Source organism: Molossus molossus, unplaced genomic scaffold, assembly GCF_014108415.1.
Source record: "Molossus molossus isolate mMolMol1 unplaced genomic scaffold, mMolMol1.p scaffold_m16_p_4, whole genome shotgun sequence".
NCBI lineage: Eukaryota > Metazoa > Chordata > Mammalia > Chiroptera > Molossidae > Molossus > Molossus molossus.
Window position 1 is genome coordinate 21591121 of NW_023425377.1, and position 18019 is coordinate 21609139.

At 48.4% G+C, this 18019-nt stretch overlaps 1 protein-coding gene across 5 annotated transcripts in view; it reads left to right on the forward strand.

The window, feature by feature from the left end:
• The window catches only part of GLRA1 (glycine receptor alpha 1), a 76811-nt gene extending 59505 nt beyond the window's left edge, over nucleotides 1–17306 (forward strand). For 2 of the 5 annotated variants that reach the window (XM_036240606.1, XM_036240607.1), the window contains 4 exons: nucleotides 28–165; nucleotides 1377–1591; nucleotides 11799–11945; nucleotides 16867–17306. In XM_036240606.1, the coding sequence (XP_036096499.1) occupies nucleotides 28–165; nucleotides 1377–1591; nucleotides 11799–11945; nucleotides 16867–17157 (791 nt within the window). In that variant the 3' untranslated portion in view covers nucleotides 17158–17306. Of the gene's footprint in view, nucleotides 1–27; nucleotides 166–1376; nucleotides 1592–11798; nucleotides 11946–15671; nucleotides 15688–16842 lie in introns of all 5 variants that reach the window. The other 3 variants (XM_036240609.1, XM_036240605.1, XM_036240608.1) reach the window with 3 other exon arrangements.
• The last annotated feature ends 713 nt before the right edge of the window (nucleotides 17307–18019 follow it).

Here is an 18019-nt window from a genome sequence, read left to right on the forward strand (position 1 = left end):
CTGCTCCTTCTTCTGATCCCGTCCCAGTTGGATATACCATGAATGACCTCATCTTTGAGTGGCAGGAGCAGGGAGCTGTGCAGGTGGCAGATGGACTAACTCTGCCCCAGTTTATCCTGAAGGAGGAGAAGGACTTGAGATACTGCACCAAGCATTACAACACAGGTAGGTGTGCGGGCCACCCGCCGCAGATCCCTCCCTCAACCAGGGCCAGAGATCATTTCCCACATTCATTCAATCATTGCCTCAACAGATCTCGTGGGGTACTCATGATGGACATAGCTCTCTGTTTATTACTAGCGGTTAGGAGAATATCCTTTGAAACCAAACAGTGGCTCTGACACTTTCTTCTTGTGAGTCCTGGGGCAAGTAACTTAGGCTGAGTCCCCTCCGCATTACAAAGAAAGCTGGGAGACAGTCTTCATTCCAGGAAGCAGGGTACCTAATTCAAAGTGGACCCGATCCCTAAAGCAGAAGGAAGAGCTGATAGGGGAGGCCATCCTGCTGTCTCGGTCCCAGAGGGAGTGGCTTTTCCGACAGGGCCGAGGCACAGAGAGGGCTCCCGGCAGACCTGCACACGAGGAAGCTGAAGACCAGTGGAGTGAGGTCGGAGCGGGTCTACTACACTGCCAGCTACGAGGGGGGCGTGGGGATCCACCACTGTTTAGCTCAGCTCTCTGGCTCGGGGCTGAAGGAACACAGGGAAGAAAGAGGCATTCTTCTGGGAGACTTCATGCCAGGAGGAGCAGGAGTCCGCGGGCTGGCTGAGAGGGGGAATAAGGGTATTCCCTGGCAGAGGGGTGAGCAGGACCAAGTGTGAAATCATGCTCAAGGCAAGGGGTGGCGTGTAGGCGGTCTGGTCCCAACTGAGGTGAAGAAAGAAGGGAAAGGGGGTGGAAAAACAGGCAGAGTCCCATGTGAAGGGCAGACTAAAGAGTTTGAACTTTCCCTGCAGGTAATGGGGACCTTCTTGTATGAGGAGAGAAGGAAGGAAAGAAAGGTTTTACAAAGGGAAGTAACAGGATCAAGTCATGTTTTGGGAAGAAAACTGGCAGAAGGAGAGAATGGTCCACTTAGGCCCAGTCTTTGCAACAAAATAGTGAGGATGAGGATGATGACAACTGACATTCCTGGGCACTAAAGATGTGTGAGGACTGTGCTAAGTTCTTGATAGGCACCATCTCATTCCCTCATCACTGTTACCATATGAGTAAACCTGTGAGGTAGGTATTATTATTATTATTATCATCATCATCATCATCATCTTCATCATCATCATCATTATCCCCAATTCTCCACAGACAAGAATGTTCAGACCTCAAAGTCTTGTTCCCAACCGCTAGGCTACTTTTCCTTCTCACTATAATTTCCTGCAGGTAAATTCACCTGCATTGAGGCCCGGTTCCACCTGGAGCGACAGATGGGCTACTACCTGATCCAGATGTACATCCCCAGCCTGCTCATTGTCATCCTCTCCTGGATCTCCTTCTGGATCAACATGGATGCTGCGCCAGCCCGTGTGGGCCTGGGCATCACCACCGTGCTCACCATGACCACCCAGAGCTCCGGCTCCCGAGCATCCCTGCCCAAGGTCAGTCCCACCGCCATGAGCACAGAACACCTGGACAGACAGGACACACAGCTCCCTTCCCTGCCTGAGACAAGGACAGCCTGAGGAATTAGCCACTATTTCTTCATCTACCACACTTGGTAGGGTCCAGCATTCAGATCCACCAAACCTCTCCTCCAGATTTAACATTGTGTTCAATACAAAGACAAGAAAGAAAAACGCTATGTTCAATACAGTCATCAGAAACATTTTGCTCAATTCTCTACCAAAATTAGACATTATTCTGCTTCGTTCACTATTAACACTCAACTCTTCCACTCACTTTTAATTTTTTTGTTTGTTTGTTTGTTGTTGTCGTTGTTATCCTCATCCGAGGACATTTTTGCATTTATCTTCCGAGAGAGCAGGAAGGAGAGAGGGAGGAAGAGAGAGAGAGAGAAACATCGAAGTGAGACACACCGAGTAGTTGCCACCCACACGACCCCAACCGGGCTGTGGACAAACTGCAGCCAAGGTACGTGCCCTTAGCGGGAACCGAACCCGGGACTCTCTGGTCTGCAGGCCGACCCTCAAACCACTGAGCCAATCCAGCCAGGGCCCAACACTTACTTTTAGTGCTGAGTACAACATTCCACTCCTTTCACCATTAATGGCAGAGACTTTGTGTTGGGGGTCTCCAAGGCAGCCCCCGTGCTCGGAGACTTGTGAGGACCCAAAGACCAGCATACGGTCGTACTCGAGGCTGAGCCTTCTCACAGTGCTGTACTCAGGACGCACAGCTGGATGACAAGGGAGGAGACCCACGCAGGGTCAGGAGGAGCCCATGGCCAGGCTTCCTGGCCCTCTCCCTCCCGCCCATGAGGGACCACACGGGGCGCCCTCTTACCCCAGCAGCAACAGGCAGCACGCGCGAGAGATGTTCCTGCCCAGAGAGACAGAAAGACAAATGGTTTTGAGATTCATTTACGGTTCAGTATCAAAGGTTTTCACTGGGTGCTGGGTGCCTAGCACATACCGAACTTCCAGACTCCCAGAAGAAAAGCAGACGTTCCGCACAGACCGCATTGTTGGTACAAGCAGTCTCGGCACTCTTATCAGCTGAGAAAGTGGGAACACCCCAAACCCCAGTTCCCAGGTGTCATCCAAGGGCCAGCCTTGCAGGCAAGTCCTTTATAAGACAGCAGCCTCATGCCTGGTACATTAATCCTCTCCTGCACATACCTCAATCTGTTTCTTACATTTCTAATGTTAAACACGACATCCTATTACGTCCACTGTTAACTCTTGAATCATATGCTGCTCCATTCTCTGTTAACCCAGACACCTCATTTCTCCCCGTTCACTGGTAACGCCAGCCTCACATTCCGCTTCATTCATTCCGGGCTAGACACAGCGGTCTGTTCCATTCCTCCAACGCCAGACACAGCATTCCACTTCCCTCCTTACTGACAGCAGACACTAACTGTCCTCCGGTCACCCTCGCGGTAAGTGCACCCTTGTGTTCCTTTTCTTGCTAACACTAGACCTCACATTCTGCTTAATTCACTTTTAACATCAGACGTAATGTTTCGCTTCATTTACTATTAATGCCAAATACCACACACTCCTTCGTTCACCCAGACTTGCGACCCAGCGCTCTGCCCCCTTCACTGCGAAGGCTGGACGCCTGTTCTGCTGCGCTCTCTTCCCACGAGGCTCAGCCTTCTCCTGCATCCCGGTCCCTGGAGACACGTGCTGCTTATCCACTCACCGCGGGATGCAACATTCCGCTCTGCCCCGCTGCCCGACACCATGCTCTGCTCCCTTGTGCTGAAAGCAACATGCTGCGTGGTGCCCAGTTCATGCCACACTCTATGTTCTGTTTTGATACAGAAAAAACGAAATAATACACAATGAACACCCAAAGCCCCCTTCACCTGGATTCCAGTTGTTATCATTTAGCCTCATTTACTTTATCTCTGTAGGTAGGTGGGCAAGTAAGTAGGTAGACAGGTGCAGTTTTTGCTCAAGCATTTGAAAGCTGCAGACATCATGTCAATAAAGAATAAGGATGACAATGATGTGAGGACCCCTAAAAAATTAACATTAATTTAATAATCATTATTGAATTAGGAATAAGGCCACAATTTTCATCTAATATAAAACCGTTCCTTTAAAAATTCTGAATTGTCCAAAAAAAAATGTCATCAATGGACATGGTGAGGGATCCCATCAAGAATCCAATAAAGATTAATACTGCGTACGGTTGCTCTCTCATCTGGAACAGTCTCCCCACTGTTTTTTGTGTTTCACGACATTGACTATTCTGTTAACTTTCGGTGAAAGACATTAGCATTCCACTGCATTTGCCATCGGCGCTAGACGCCACTCTGTTCACCCTCGGCACAGAACTTAACGATCTGCCCTTTACATTATTAACACTGAGGTTGGCATTCGGCGACACTCACCATAGATGCCTGAAACCAAATTCCCGGCTTCCTATTACACCTGACCACACATTCTGCTCTGTTCATGTGTACCAGCCACAGGTGACCTGCCGCCTTTTCCTCGGGTCGCACTCACATCCTGCTCCATCATTGGTAACTCTACACTCACTGTTTGGCTCCACTTGCTAATAACACTCAACCGCATAGTCCTCCCGACTTGTTTTTTTGTTTGTTTGTTTGTTTTAAAGCAGAAAATTCAGTGGCAGTTAATATATTTGGAAAGCTGTACACTCTCACCACCACCACTTTTTCATCACCCCAAAAAGCAGCCTCGTACTCATCACCAGTCACTATCTGTTCCCCACTCTGACAGACCTCTAGCAACCACTCATCTACTTTCTATCTCTATGCATTTGCCTATTCTGGACATCTCAAATAAGTGGACTCGTACCATACCTGCACTTTTATGACTGACTTATTTCACTTAGCATGTTTTTAAGGTTCATTCATGTTGTAGCATGTATTGGGACTTCATTCCTTTTTATGGCTGAATAATATTCCATTATATAGATAGATCATGTTTTGTTTACCTATTCCTCAGTTGGTAGACACTTGAGTTATTTCTACTTTGGGTTATTATAAATGATGCTATGAACACAGGTGTACAAGTTATTGTGTGGACATTTTTTGGCTCATAGATATATACCTAGGAGCTGAACAGTAACTATATGCTTAACTTTTTAAGGAACTGCCAAATTATTTTCCCAAGAGGCTATACCATTTCATAATCCTACCAGGGTTCCAACTTCTCCACTTCCTCACCTTTTATTATGTCTTTTTAAATTATAGACATTTTAGTGGACATAAGGTAGTATTTTATTGTGGTTCTGACTTGCATTTTCCTAATGACTAATAATGTTGAACATTCTTGTCATGTGCTTATTGGCCATTTCTATATCTTTTTTGGAGAAATGTCTTCTCAAATCTTTTGCCCACTTTTTAATTGGGATATTTCTCTTTTTATTGCTGAGTGTAATAGTTCTTTGTGTACTGTGGATTTTAAACCCTTATCATATATGTGATTTGCAAACACTTTCTCCCATTCACTTGATTTATAGTGTCCTTTATACACAAAAGTTTTTAATTATGATGAAGTCAAATGTATCTATTTTCTTTTGCTGCTTGTGCTTTGGATATTTAAGAAACTAATGTGTATGTAGTCCAAGGTCACAAAGATGTATAGTTTACTCTAGGTGTTGATCCATTTTGATTTATTTTTATTTTTGAGGGAGGGATATAAGTCTTTTCCATGTGGGTATTCAGATGTCCCAGCACCATTTGTTGAGAAGACTTTTTTCCCTCCACTGAATTTACATCCTTGTCAAAAATCAATTGACTAGCCCTGGCCAGTTTGGCTCAGCGGTTAGAGAGTCAGCCTGTGGTCCTGAGAGACCCGGGTTCGGTCCCTGCTAAGGGCACGTACCTCGGTTGCAGTTTGTCCCCGGCCCTGGTTGGTTGTGCGGGTGGCAGCCACTCGATGTGTCCCTTTCACATCGATGTTTCTCTCTCTCTTTCTGTTCCTCTCTCTCTCTCCCACTCTACCTGAACAAAAAAGTGGAAAAATGTCCTCGGGTGAGGATAAAAAAAAAAAAAAATCAATTGACTATAGATGTATGGGTTTATTTCTGGACTCTCAGATCTATTCCACTGATCTGTGTTTACCCTCACGCCAGTCCCACACTTTTGATCACTGTGGCTTGTAGTAAGTTTTGATTGGGAAGTGTGAGTCCTCCCACTTGGTTCTCTTTATTCTTTTATTTTTTGAAGGTAGAACCTAGCATTTTATTTAGATCTTCTCTAAACTGTTGGAATTGAGAACCAGACATACATAATAAATCTCCAAAACTAGATCCTGAAAGGCACTTTCTGCTTGGGGCAAGCAGTCACCGAATGAGCATGTAAACAAGTGGGGTTCTCTGCACCACAGCAGCCCCGTCAGCTTTCTCCGCACCAGCCAGAACCCCTGTAGGTCTAACCAAGGTTTTTCTGTAGAACACCTTGGCCTGCCTGGGAGGGCTGGAAACACACCAAAGGAATCACGGTGCTGAGGGGGGAAAAGCCTTCTAAAAGCTGCCATCTGAGGTGATGGCTTCTCTGTACTTACGCCATACCCCAGAATACAATAAATAAGCAATTAGAAAACGTTCAAGTAGGAAGGGGTTTTCCTCCTCCCTGCCAAAGCACTGCGGTCTGAAGAAGCTGGTTTCTACACCAGCTGTTCAGAAAGCTCGTTGGTCTGGTTTTGAAAATAAAACAGGTAAAACCCTAGGAGGAATTACTATGCAGTGTGGAGTTCTCTCTCTCTCTCTCTCTCTCTCTCTCTCTCTCTCTCTCTCTCTCAATGTGTTTTTATTGATTTTTTAGAGAGAGGGGAAAAGATAGAAACATTGATGTGAGGGAGAAACATCAGCTGCCTCCTGCACATCCCCTGCTGGGAATCAAGCCCACAATCCAAGCATGTGCTCTGACCTGGAGTCAAACCGAGACCTCTCAGTCCAGGGGATGACATTCAACCCACTGAGCCACACTGGCAGGGCTATTTAGTCTTTCTTTTTTTTTTTTTTTTTTTTTTATCATCCTCACCCGAGGAGGTTTTTCCATTTTTTTGTTCAGGTAGAGGGGGAGGAAGAGAGAGAAACAGAGAGAGAGAAACATCGATGTGAAGGGACACATCGAGTGGTTGCCACCCGCACAACCAACCAGGGCCGGGGACAAACTGCAACCAAGGTACGCGCCCTTAGCGGGAACCGAACCCGGGTCTCTCGGGACCGCAGGCCAACGCTCCAACCGCTGAGCCAAACCGGCCAGGGCTATTTAGTCTTTCTTATAAAGAAAAAAAAAGTCATCTGGTTCCCAAGTGTGCAACCTACAGACCCTCAGGTTCTGCCCTATCACTTCTCTGTGTGACATCACAAGAGTATCAAGTGCCTGTTTTTCTGCAGCTAGGAGTTGGTGGTTTGGCTAGTGCTGAAACCATGCATAGGACTGGTTTACTAAATAAAACCTTATTACATGGGTCCTCCAAAAGACAGCTGAATAAGTGGAGAGATTTAAATTGGTGCTGTTTAAGAGATGGCAGTTAGGAGCATAAGCACCAGGGAGATGGTTGAATGGTAACTGCCGGGGATTTTTGTTTTTGTTTTTTTTAACGACAGGCTGGACCTCCAACTGAAACTCGTGATACATGCAAGAAGGATTGAATAGGGAACACTCCCTGATGAAGAGCTATATAATTAGAAAGGGATCGTGTTATAGGGGGGATGAGGGAAAGCTTCACGTTCATAATAGAGCTCAAGACATAACAAATTCAGGCTGACAGGGCTGTAGCATTGCCAGACAGAAGCTATAATGGAACTACAAGTACTTTACGTGCACATTACAAGGACATTTTCAGCATTTGGTGAGAAAGTCATTGCAATTATCATTTTAGGGGGTTGGGTAATAGAGCACAGCTGTTTTGTTCCTTTTAGAGTGTTTTGGTTATTCTGGGTTTCATAAATTTCTATATAAACATCAATATAAATTTTAAGATCAGCTTGTCAATTTCTGTAGCAACAAAAAAGGAATTTTGATTAAAAATCCTTAATGAATTTGGGGAGTATTGCGATCTTAACAACATTAAGTATTCTAATTCATGAACATGGGATGTCTTCCCATTTATATGGGTCACCTTTAATTTCATCTGCCTTCTAGACCCCATGGTTTCTATGAGAAATCAGCTGTTATTCTTATTGATGATCCCATGTACGTGATTAGTTGCTTCTCACTGCTTTCAAGACTCTTTGTCTTTGGCTTCTGACAGTTTGATTATGACATATATAGGTGTGACTCTCTTTGAATTTACCTTGCTTGGAGTGCACTGAGTTTCTTAGACATGTACAGTAGTGTTTTTCATCAAATTTGGGGGAAATTTTGGCCATTATTTCTTTAAATATTCTTTCTACCTCTTTATTCCTCTATTAGCCTTTAACGAATATATTTATATATTTTTAAATCCTCATCCGGGGCTATTTTTCCGTTGATTTTTAGATAGAGTGGGAGGTGGAAGGGAGAGAGAGAGAGACAAACATCGATGTGAGAGACACATCAATTGCTTGCCTCCCACAAAACCCTGACTGGGGCCAAGGATTGAACCAGCAACTGAGGTACATGCCCCTGACCAAGAATCAAACCCACAACTCCATGGTTCACAGGCCAATGCTCTAACCACTGAACCAAACTGGCCAGGGCCTTTAAACATTTTAATGCACATGATAGTTCCCCCTAAGTCTCTGAGGCTCTGTTCATTTTTCTTCATTCTAGTCTTTTTTAATCCTCACCTGAGGACATTTTTGCATTTATCTTGAGCTAGAGCAGGAGGGAGAGAGGGAGGAAAAGAGAAACATCAATGTGAGAGAGACACATCAACTGGTTGCCACCCACACGACCCCAACCAGGGCCGGGGACAAACCGCAACCAATGTAGGTGCCTTTAGTGGGAACCAAACCCAGGCCTCTCTGGTCTGCGGACCAACACTCTAACTGCTGAGCCAACCCGGCCAGGCCTCTTCATTCTATTACTCAGACAGGATAACCTGAACTCCACTGGTTCTTCTCCAAATTCACTGATTCTTCTTCCGTTTGCTCAAACATGCTGTTGACCTTCTCCAGTGGAACTTTCACTGATTTTACTTTTCAACTCCAGAATTTCTATGTGATTCTTATTTAAATAATTTCTATCTTGTGTTCTACTTGATGAGACTTTGTTCTCATAATTTTCTTCAGTTGTTTAAACATGGTTTCCTTTAGATCTTTGAATACATTTAAAATAGCTGATTTAAAGTCTTTATCTATTAAGTCCAACATCTGGGCTTCCTCAGGGAAGCTTCTTTGGACTGCTTTTCTTCTATTAATGAGCCAGTCTTAGTCAATGCAGGCTGCTATAACAAAGTATCATAGACTGGGAATCTCATAAACAACAAACATTTATTTCTCACAGTTCTGGAGGCTGGGCGTCTGAGACCAGGGTGGTAGCATAGCGAGGTTCTAGTGAGGACCCTCGTCCAGTTGCAAACTGCCAACTTATTATTGTGCCCTCACATGGTGGAAGGATAACTAGCTAGCTCTCTGGCCTCTTCTTATAACGGCACTAATTTCATTCATAAGGGCTCCACTCTTCATGACATAAGTACTTCCCAAAGCCCCCACCTCCAAATACCATCATATTCGAATTAGGGTTTCAGTGTGAGTTGGGGGACGGGGCACAACCATTCAGCCCATTGCAGGGCCATTCACTTCTTACTTCTTTGCATATCTTGTACTTTTGTTTTTGTTGAAAATTGCACAATTTATAAAATTTAATGTGGCATCTCTGGAAGTCAGATTCTCTTCCCTCGTGATTTGTTGTTGCTGTTGCTGTTTTGTGTAGTAACTTTTCCAAACAAATTCTGGGATATCTGTATTCTTTGTTGTATCAGGACATCTGTATTCTCAGCTGTGTGAGCAGAGACACTTGACGTCTCTGCTCAGTTAATTTGGTAGTTAGCTAAAAATCAAAAAGATTTTCCTAAATGTCTTGAACCTATAAATCTCCCAGCCTTTGCCCAGGGGTTCTGTGTGTGTATATTAGGGCACAACTTCAACACTCCACTGGACGGTTTATATCTCTCCTCAGCCTTCACATCGTGCCTGCTCAGCACACCAAGGTTAGCCAGAGCTGGGCACTACGGGCCTCCTCAGGTCTTCCCTAGCCATGCACACGGCCAGAGCACACAAATAGATTTCCAGACATATGTCAGAGCTTTCTCAAGCCCCCTAGGGACATGTCATTCCCTAGCTTTTCCTTTTCAGCTTTTGGATCAACCTACCGTTTGCCTCACCAGTTACCAGCTGCCTCAGGCTGACCTGATGCTCAACAATTGTCTGTTTCCAACAAATGCTCCCAGGGAAAAGGCTGCTCACACTGGGCCAGAAAGTTTCAGTGAGCCCCAAGTTAGGTCAAATAATGACAATTCTCTGGGAATGGAGCTTTGAAGAACCCCCAGCTTTGTTCTGCACCCCCATCAGTCGCTGCCAGGATTCTGGTTTGCACTGTGCTTACAAGCTGTTGGTTTTCAAGGCCAGCATGGAGCTGGGGGAAGGAGGATAGAAATGGGGCAATTTGAGCCCTGGCCAGTTTGGCTCAGCGGTTAGAGCGTCGACCTGCGGTCCTGAGAGACCCGGGTTTGGTTCCCGCTAAGGGCGCGTACCTCGGTTGCAGTTTGTCCCCGGCCCTGGTCGGTCGTGCGGGTGGCAGCCACTCGATGTGTCCCTTTCACATCGATGTTTCTCTCTCTCTCTCTGTGTTCCTCTCTCCCTCCCGCTCTACCTGAACAAAAAATGGGAAAGTGTCCTCGGGTGAGGATAAAAAAAAAAAAAAAATGTTACATGAGAAATGGGGCAATTTGAAATACTTCAAAGCCCCAAGGGAAATGAAAACATACGTCCACATAAAAACTTGTACACAGATGTTTATAATAGCGTTATTCATAATAGCCGATGGGTAGAAACAACCCAAGTGCCCATCAACTGATGAATGGATCAACAAAAATTGGTACTATATCCACATAATGGAATATTATTTAGCCATTAAAAATGAAATACTAGCCCTGGCCGGTTTGGCTCAGCGGTTAGAGTGTCGGCCCGCGGACCAGAGATCCCCTGGTTCAGTTCCCACTAAGAGCACGTACCTTGGTTGCAGTTTGTCCCCAACCCCGATTGGGGTCGTGTGGGTGGAAACCATTCGATGTGTCTCTCTCACGTCGATATTTCTCCCTGTCTCTCTTCCTCCCTCTCTCTTGCTCTATCTGAAGATATATGCAAAAAACAAAAAACAAACAAAAAAGAAATACTAATATATGTCACAATATAGATAAACCTTGAAAATATTATGCTAAGTGAAAAAAATCAGTCATAAAAGGCCATATATTTATTATTCCATTCATATAAAAGGTCTAGAACAAGGAAATCTATAGAGACAGAAAGCAGATTACTAGTCGCTTAGGACTGAGGGTACGGGAATTGGGGCAAAGGGGCGATGACAGCAAAAAGTTACCAGGTTTCTTTTTTTGAAGTGATAAAAATTCTAAAATTGATTGTGACGATGGTTGCACATTATCTGCGAATATATGAAAAATCTCTGAACACTTCAAATGTGTAAATTGTATGGTATGTGAATTATATCTCAATGAAGCAGTTTTTTAAAATACTACAAAGCTTGCTATTCTTACTAAGATTCAGCTGTCCTTCAATCAGTGCTCGCAGGATTGCTGTTGGTTTTTCCGTAATTACCAGAGTTCTGGGAAAAAAAATTTGTTCTGACCATTTTTGTTGGTTCTCTTGTTGCTTTTATGGAGGAGAGAGGTTTTGGAGTACTCCCCAATTTTTGCTGACATTCTCTACTTTGACGTTAGGTCCGGCATCCAGTTCCTGTCACCTTGGACTAAACACATCCCATTCCCCCAAATAACAATGCTGGCTCTGCCACCCTCCTCTCTCCTCAGTACTCCTCTAGGCACCATAGTATATGGTCCCCAACCTTCCGCCCAGTCTTCCCGATGCGTTTTTCTTCTGTTTTCCTCTGTGCCCCCCACCCTAGAATCCCAGCAGAGGAGGGGACAGCAGTGGGCGATGGGGAGTCACTGAGGGGCAGAAAGCATCGCCCCACACTCAGTATCTCACCCTGCGCTGCCCTCACGCCGCTGTGCTCTCCCCCACCCGCCGCAGGTGTCCTACGTGAAAGCCATTGACATCTGGATGGCAGTGTGCCTGCTCTTCGTGTTCTCCGCCCTGCTGGAGTATGCTGCTGTCAACTTCGTGTCTCGGCAGCACAAAGAGCTGCTCCGATTCCGGAGGAAGCGAAGGCATCACAAGGTAGGACTTTGGGTCACTGCCTGAGGAGGGACAGCAGGTGGCACACAGAACAGCTCCGGGCAGACGTGTCTTATGATACTTGTTTTGCTGGACCGTCCTTCTCAGGGGGTAAGGCAGGCATGAAACAGGAATCAAAGTTGTACAAGTCCGAGCCTCCTCTCCCATAAAGAACGCCCCGGGGTCCAGAGGCAGTCACTTTCCCCGCCGTAATAACACTGTGGAAAGCATCTGCTTACACCTGAAGACCCAGCTGAGAGAGCAAGTGCCGATGGGGCCAAGCCGACGGCAGCACGCAGGCTGAGACGGGCTCCTGGGTGTTTTCGGCAAGGCTGCGTTATTGCAGCGGGCTGGGTTCCAGAGGGGAGCGCACCACAAAGCGTGAGAGCTTGGAGTGAAATGTCCACCTTCCAGTCCTGTGCTTCCTACCTCCAAGAAAAGAGCATCAAGCAGGACCCTCCCCCAGAGGGATCCTCTCACCGAGGAATTGAATTACAGGAATATTTGGCAGGCCATCTGTGAAAAGTCACCAACCTGTCAACTCAGCAGTGTGTTCCTACCAGCAAAAGCCACGGGGGAGAGCTCAGCCCGTGGGTGCAGACGGGCGCCACACCCTGGTCCAGAGGCGGCACCACACCTGCGCCTCCTCTTCACACCACTTTCTCCTGTGTTCTCTGGGCACCAACCATAGCACCTTTTTGCCTCCTTATTCAAATATACACACCGGACCTTAGGTACCTTGTTCTCTCCTCCTGGGTTGCCCTTCCAGTGTGCTCTGCTTGGTCTTAACCCCCTCATTTTCCAGTTCCCGGCGGAGGCCTCTTTCCTTGATCCCTCAGGCAAGGTGGAGGCCTGTACTGAGGTCCTTCTGCAAGGCTAGCGGGCGTGGCCGTGCAGGTTGTGGCCCACAGGGGCCCCTAGCCAAAGAGGTGCTCTTCTCTGGGTCGTGCCCTGGCATGGACGGTGTCAGCCAGAGGAGGGGTTCCACTTCACATGCCAAGAGGGCCGTGCCTTCTAATTGCACAGCGACGCCGTGCACTAGCAAAGGCCGTGTTCTAATGAAACCCGGCTGCTCTCCTTCTGCATGTTTGTCGTGAGTTAGTACTATACATGCAACGATGTGACTGTTGAAGGCTCCTCTTCTCACTGAATTTCAAGCTCCGTAAGGGCAGAACCCTGTCTTTCCTTGTTAGTGGTATATTCCTAGGGCCTAACACAATGCCCGATACACAGTGAACATGCAACAGGCATCTGTAGAACAAACAGACAAAGAAATGAACAAACTAATGAACAAAGAGGTTCAGTCAGAGAGCCTGCCGGGAAGTTTTTCCAGCAACAGACCAGGACAACCAAGAACGCACACACTGGGACCTGCCACGCCACACACTGCCACACGCCAAGGCCCTACGAGCAGTAGGCTGACCTATTTAAAACGCTGACGACTCAGCTATGCCCAAGGACTCTGTGCTCTGACAGAGGACTCTGCCTCTTTAGCTCTCTTTGGTCGGGACTCCGAGCTCGTCTCTTTCTAGGCATATGCGCACAAGCATATACATCCATCAGTATGTCTCTTAGACATTAGCAGTCTGATTCAATGAACTTCTAACCGTTTACCACAGGCAGAAGGCAGACATTCCAAGATAGAGACATGCATGGGAGTTAAGACATAACCTGCATCAGAAGAGGAAACTACTTGGGGTGCAGCAAGCCAGAAAGGGCTCCTTAAAAGACCCCTAGATTTAGTCCTTCCGTCATTGTCCATTGGATGCCCAGCCTCTGACTCTTAAAATAATCCAAGTAAGGAACTGACCAAATGCAGCTACCTCTGGCATTTACTTTTATTTTGCCTTTTTTTCCCAGGGGCTAGTGGCTTTCTGCTAAAAGATGGTTAATGCATTTGCTGAAGAGACATTTATCTGGGAAGATTATGTGAGAAATATTTGACTAGCACCAGACCACTAGATCATGCATTGCACAACTGCAGGGGGCACTGTTTGCAAGACTGAAATGTGAATGAAGCGCCCTGCAGATGTGTAACGTGGTGGGCCTCTAGTACTTCCAAAGGCTGCCTTCCCCCTTGCCAAATGTCTACAAGTTCTACACACTAGAGGAAAACAGAAGCCTTCTCTCTGGCCAGGCAAAGGGTGGATGAGCCTACTTTGCAGACTGGCTCGGTCCTCCCGCTCAGCTCCCTGCTCGCTCTCCGTGTCCGTGCTGGAACTGCTGTCAGAGAGCGTCCCGTCCAGTCCTCCCTTACAGGGGACAGCAGCGAGGAGGAGCAAGTCTCCAGGATCACGGGGGCACTGATGGCAAAGGCAGGGGAGGCGCCCAAGGGCCCGTGGCTCTTCTCCCAGCACTGGCCATGGGCATCAGCTGCCGTGTACTCGTCAATGTGTCCAAACTGAAGCAGATGCAAATAGTCCTGCATTTACTGGATCGCCCATAAGAACTCAGGTTTACCCCAAGGTGGAGACAACCACTTGTAGCCAGGTCACATTCGTCATGCGCGTATCTTTCATTTCCCCAGCAGCATACAAATCTGGAACGAGGTGCCAGGATGCAAATAGCCCACTTCTAATGTCACTCAACACACCAGAGCCCCAGTCCCGCTGATGCACATCCACACAGCACTGCTGCCCTTATCCTCACGTCTCCCTTCCGGAGCCAGGTGCCGTGCCCTGGTGGTATGTCCATTCAGTGTTGACAGGTCAATGAATGTGACAGACTTGACCCCTGCGTTCACAGAGCTCACAGGCTACCCAGAGGCAGACAGGAATCAAGGAAAACAATGTGTTAAGAGCTTTAAAGTGGGGGTGGGGGTGCAGGGACCTTGTGGAGCACATAGCAGGAGCACCTGGCCTATCTTTGGGCTCAGAAGGCTTCCGAGCAAGAATCGGTTCAGTGAAAGAGAAGGATTTGGATCAGGGCTGGAGTGAGGCGTGTGCTCTGGGCAGAGGACAACTTGAGCAGGGCCCGGGGTTAATGAGAGGGAGCGTGGCACTTTGACCACAGGGAAATGTTTCAGGGTGACGGGAGCACAGGGTGCCAGAGAGCCAAGGGCACAGATGACACTGGAGAGGTAGACAGGGTCCAGGTTATCGAAGGCCTTGTCAACCATGCAAGGCTTTTAATCACCCTGCAGTCAGTATCAGCTTATTAAAAGTTCTAGGCAAGCACGGCCGGTGTTGCTCAGTGGATTGAGCATCGTCCCATGGACTGAGAGGTTCTGGTTCCATTCCTAGTCAGGGCACACGCCCGGGTTTCGGGCTCGATCCTCAGTAGGAGACATGCAGGGGGCAACCGATCAATGTTTCTCTCTCTCACATAGATGTTTCTTTCTCTCTCTCTCCCGTCCTGTCTCTAAAAAAAATCAACAAAAACACATTTTTTTATCCTCACCTGAGGACATTTTTTCCCATTTTTTGTTCAGATAGAGTGGGGGGGGGAGAGAGAGAGAGAGAGAGACACATGGATGTGAAAGGGACACATCGAGTAGTTGCCACCCGCACGACCAACCAGGGCCGGGGACAAACTGTAACCGTGGTACACACCCTTAGCGGGAACCAAACCCAGGTCTCTCTGGACCGCAGGCCGATGCTCTAACCGCTGAGCCAAACTGGCCAGAGCTAAAAACATATTTTTTTAAAGTTCTAGGCAAAAGATGACCAATAAGATCTATGTTATGACAACTCAGATGGGTTGGGGGGGCGGACAGAGCGGAGGCAGTAGGAAGACTAGGCTGGAAGTCATCACAAGCCCAGATGGTGGCCCACAGGAGGGCGGCAAGAGTTGAGGCAAGAGGAGAGGCCCCGTGGCTCCTGGGCTGTGTGGCCCTGTCCTGCACGGGAACAAGCAGAAGACGGGGCTGCTGCTCTAAAAGCTCCTGCTGTCTAGGTCAGCGGGAGCCCACACGACTTCCCCAGAGCCACCCACTGAGTCAAGAGCTCGCCGAGACTCTCAGCGCCACCTCGGTGCGCATGGACAGAACATACAGCTGGACATGATGAAAGCGGACAACAGGGCCTCCACAGTTAGATCGGGGCACCACCACCATACACTCCGGGAGAGCGATGAGCAGGATCAGGGCGGCAGGCGTGTGGCAGTGAGCCTTCGGCGGGGGGGGGGGGGCACAGGGATGATTCCGAAAGTGCAACTGTGCTAGCAGGTGTGCAAAGCACACGGTGGGGGAGAGAGAACAGCCTGTACAGGTAAGTTGGAGCCAAATAAAGAAGAACATTGAGCGATAACCTGATACAAGCCCAGAGGTACGTCTGAGCTCACAACCGCCTGGCATATGGGAACACAGGGGCAGGAAGAGGCCGTGGTCTCTCTGGCTGGAGAAACGGAGGTGAGGCCCACAGCTCTTGCTCCCGCCTGGACCGTTCGCCCCCCACTCCAGCCCACACACCAGAAGACATTAACTGAGGGCAGGGGTCGGGGAGGGGGGCAAGAAGGCAACAGAAGCAAAGCAGGGGATCTCTCCAAATTGTCTTCTGGGTTTCCAATGAAGCAGCATTCAGAGTGCGTACTCACCTATGACCTCGGATGGTCAAAGGCACCTTTGAGGTAGTGAGATGACTCTTACCCCACTTATAGGTAAAGATGAAATTAAATAAACCCTGAGACTCAGAAGGAAGCGACTTGCCTACGGTTGTACAGCCAGAAGGAAACAGCCGACTCTGGGCCACGGTCTCAAGACTGGGCCACAGTGCCATCCCCTGGTCTGCGTCTGTTTCAGCACGCGAGTGGCGCCCCTCTGTGAGGCCTCACTCCCCAGCCAGCCAGAGCCTTCAGAGACCTGGATCGGGGCAGGCAGGCAGGGAGGACCAGAAGGGCACGGGCTGGCCCCAGGGGAGTGCCTTGCAGGGAGGGTGCCCAGCCCCTGTCTTATTTTAAGTAGAGCCCCATGTTGAATCTGTTCCAGGAGGACGAGGCCGGAGAGGGCCGCTTCAACTTCTCTGCCTACGGCATGGGCCCCGCCTGCCTGCAGGCCAAGGACGGCATCTCGGTCAAGGGGGCCAACAACAACAACACCACCAACCCTCCCCCTGCACCGTCCAAGTCCCCGGAGGAGATGCGAAAACTCTTCATCCAGAGGGCCAAGAAGATCGACAAAATATCGCGCATCGGCTTCCCCATGGCCTTCCTCATCTTCAACATGTTCTACTGGATCATCTACAAGATTGTCCGCAGGGAGGACGTCCACAACCAGTGACGGGTCTGGGACGGGGAGGCTGGGGAGGGCGGAGCGGGACTAGCACAGGAATCGGGGGGCCTGAGGAAGAGCCGGGGCGAGGGGGGCACGCACACACAACTCCCTCTCCGCAACATGTGCAATAACGAGGCAGTGATGCATGAGTCTTAGAATGTGGCGCTATCTATTTAACCAGGGGTGAGCTGGGGTGGGGGGCTTTTCTAACATAGGAACTGAGGGGTGGGGAGGCAGGGAAGGGTCAAGGGTGGGGGCGGGGAGGCCATGGGCCGTGCAGTTTTCCTGTTTGGAAGGAGAGTGCAGTCTGCCCCGGAGCAGAAGGAAAGCAATGTAATATATGATATATATTCATGCTTAATATTAATGCAAAACCACAAGAACAAAAGTTTTTCTTAACCTATCAGCCTAGTAACTGCTTAAATTTTGTAAGTCACAGAAGCGATGGACCATTTTTCCCCGAGTGGAAACAGTCACAAACGAGCTTGCTCTGGTGTGCGGCCCACATCTCGCCCCTCCAAACGCCATGCCTGGCTTCAACCCGGCCCAGGTGGACACATGCCAAAAAGCGATTCCTCCTCTGCTTCAAGAGGGCTGGGCGGCCGGAGCGTGGGGAGTGGAGACGGGAAAGGTGGAGAATCAGAAGGGAGTGACCACAGAGATGGGACATTTCAGAGGCGCAGGGACTGAGAACGCAGATGGCCCGGCCTCCGTGCCCCCGTCTCGAGGCCAAGGATCACGCCTGCCCCTCTCTGAGCCCGCTCGCTTCTGTGCTCCAACACCCCCCACTCACCCTCCACGACGCCCAGAAATGGCCACCATGGTTTCTCATCATATTGCCAATATGCAATCTTTTTTATGGTTAAAA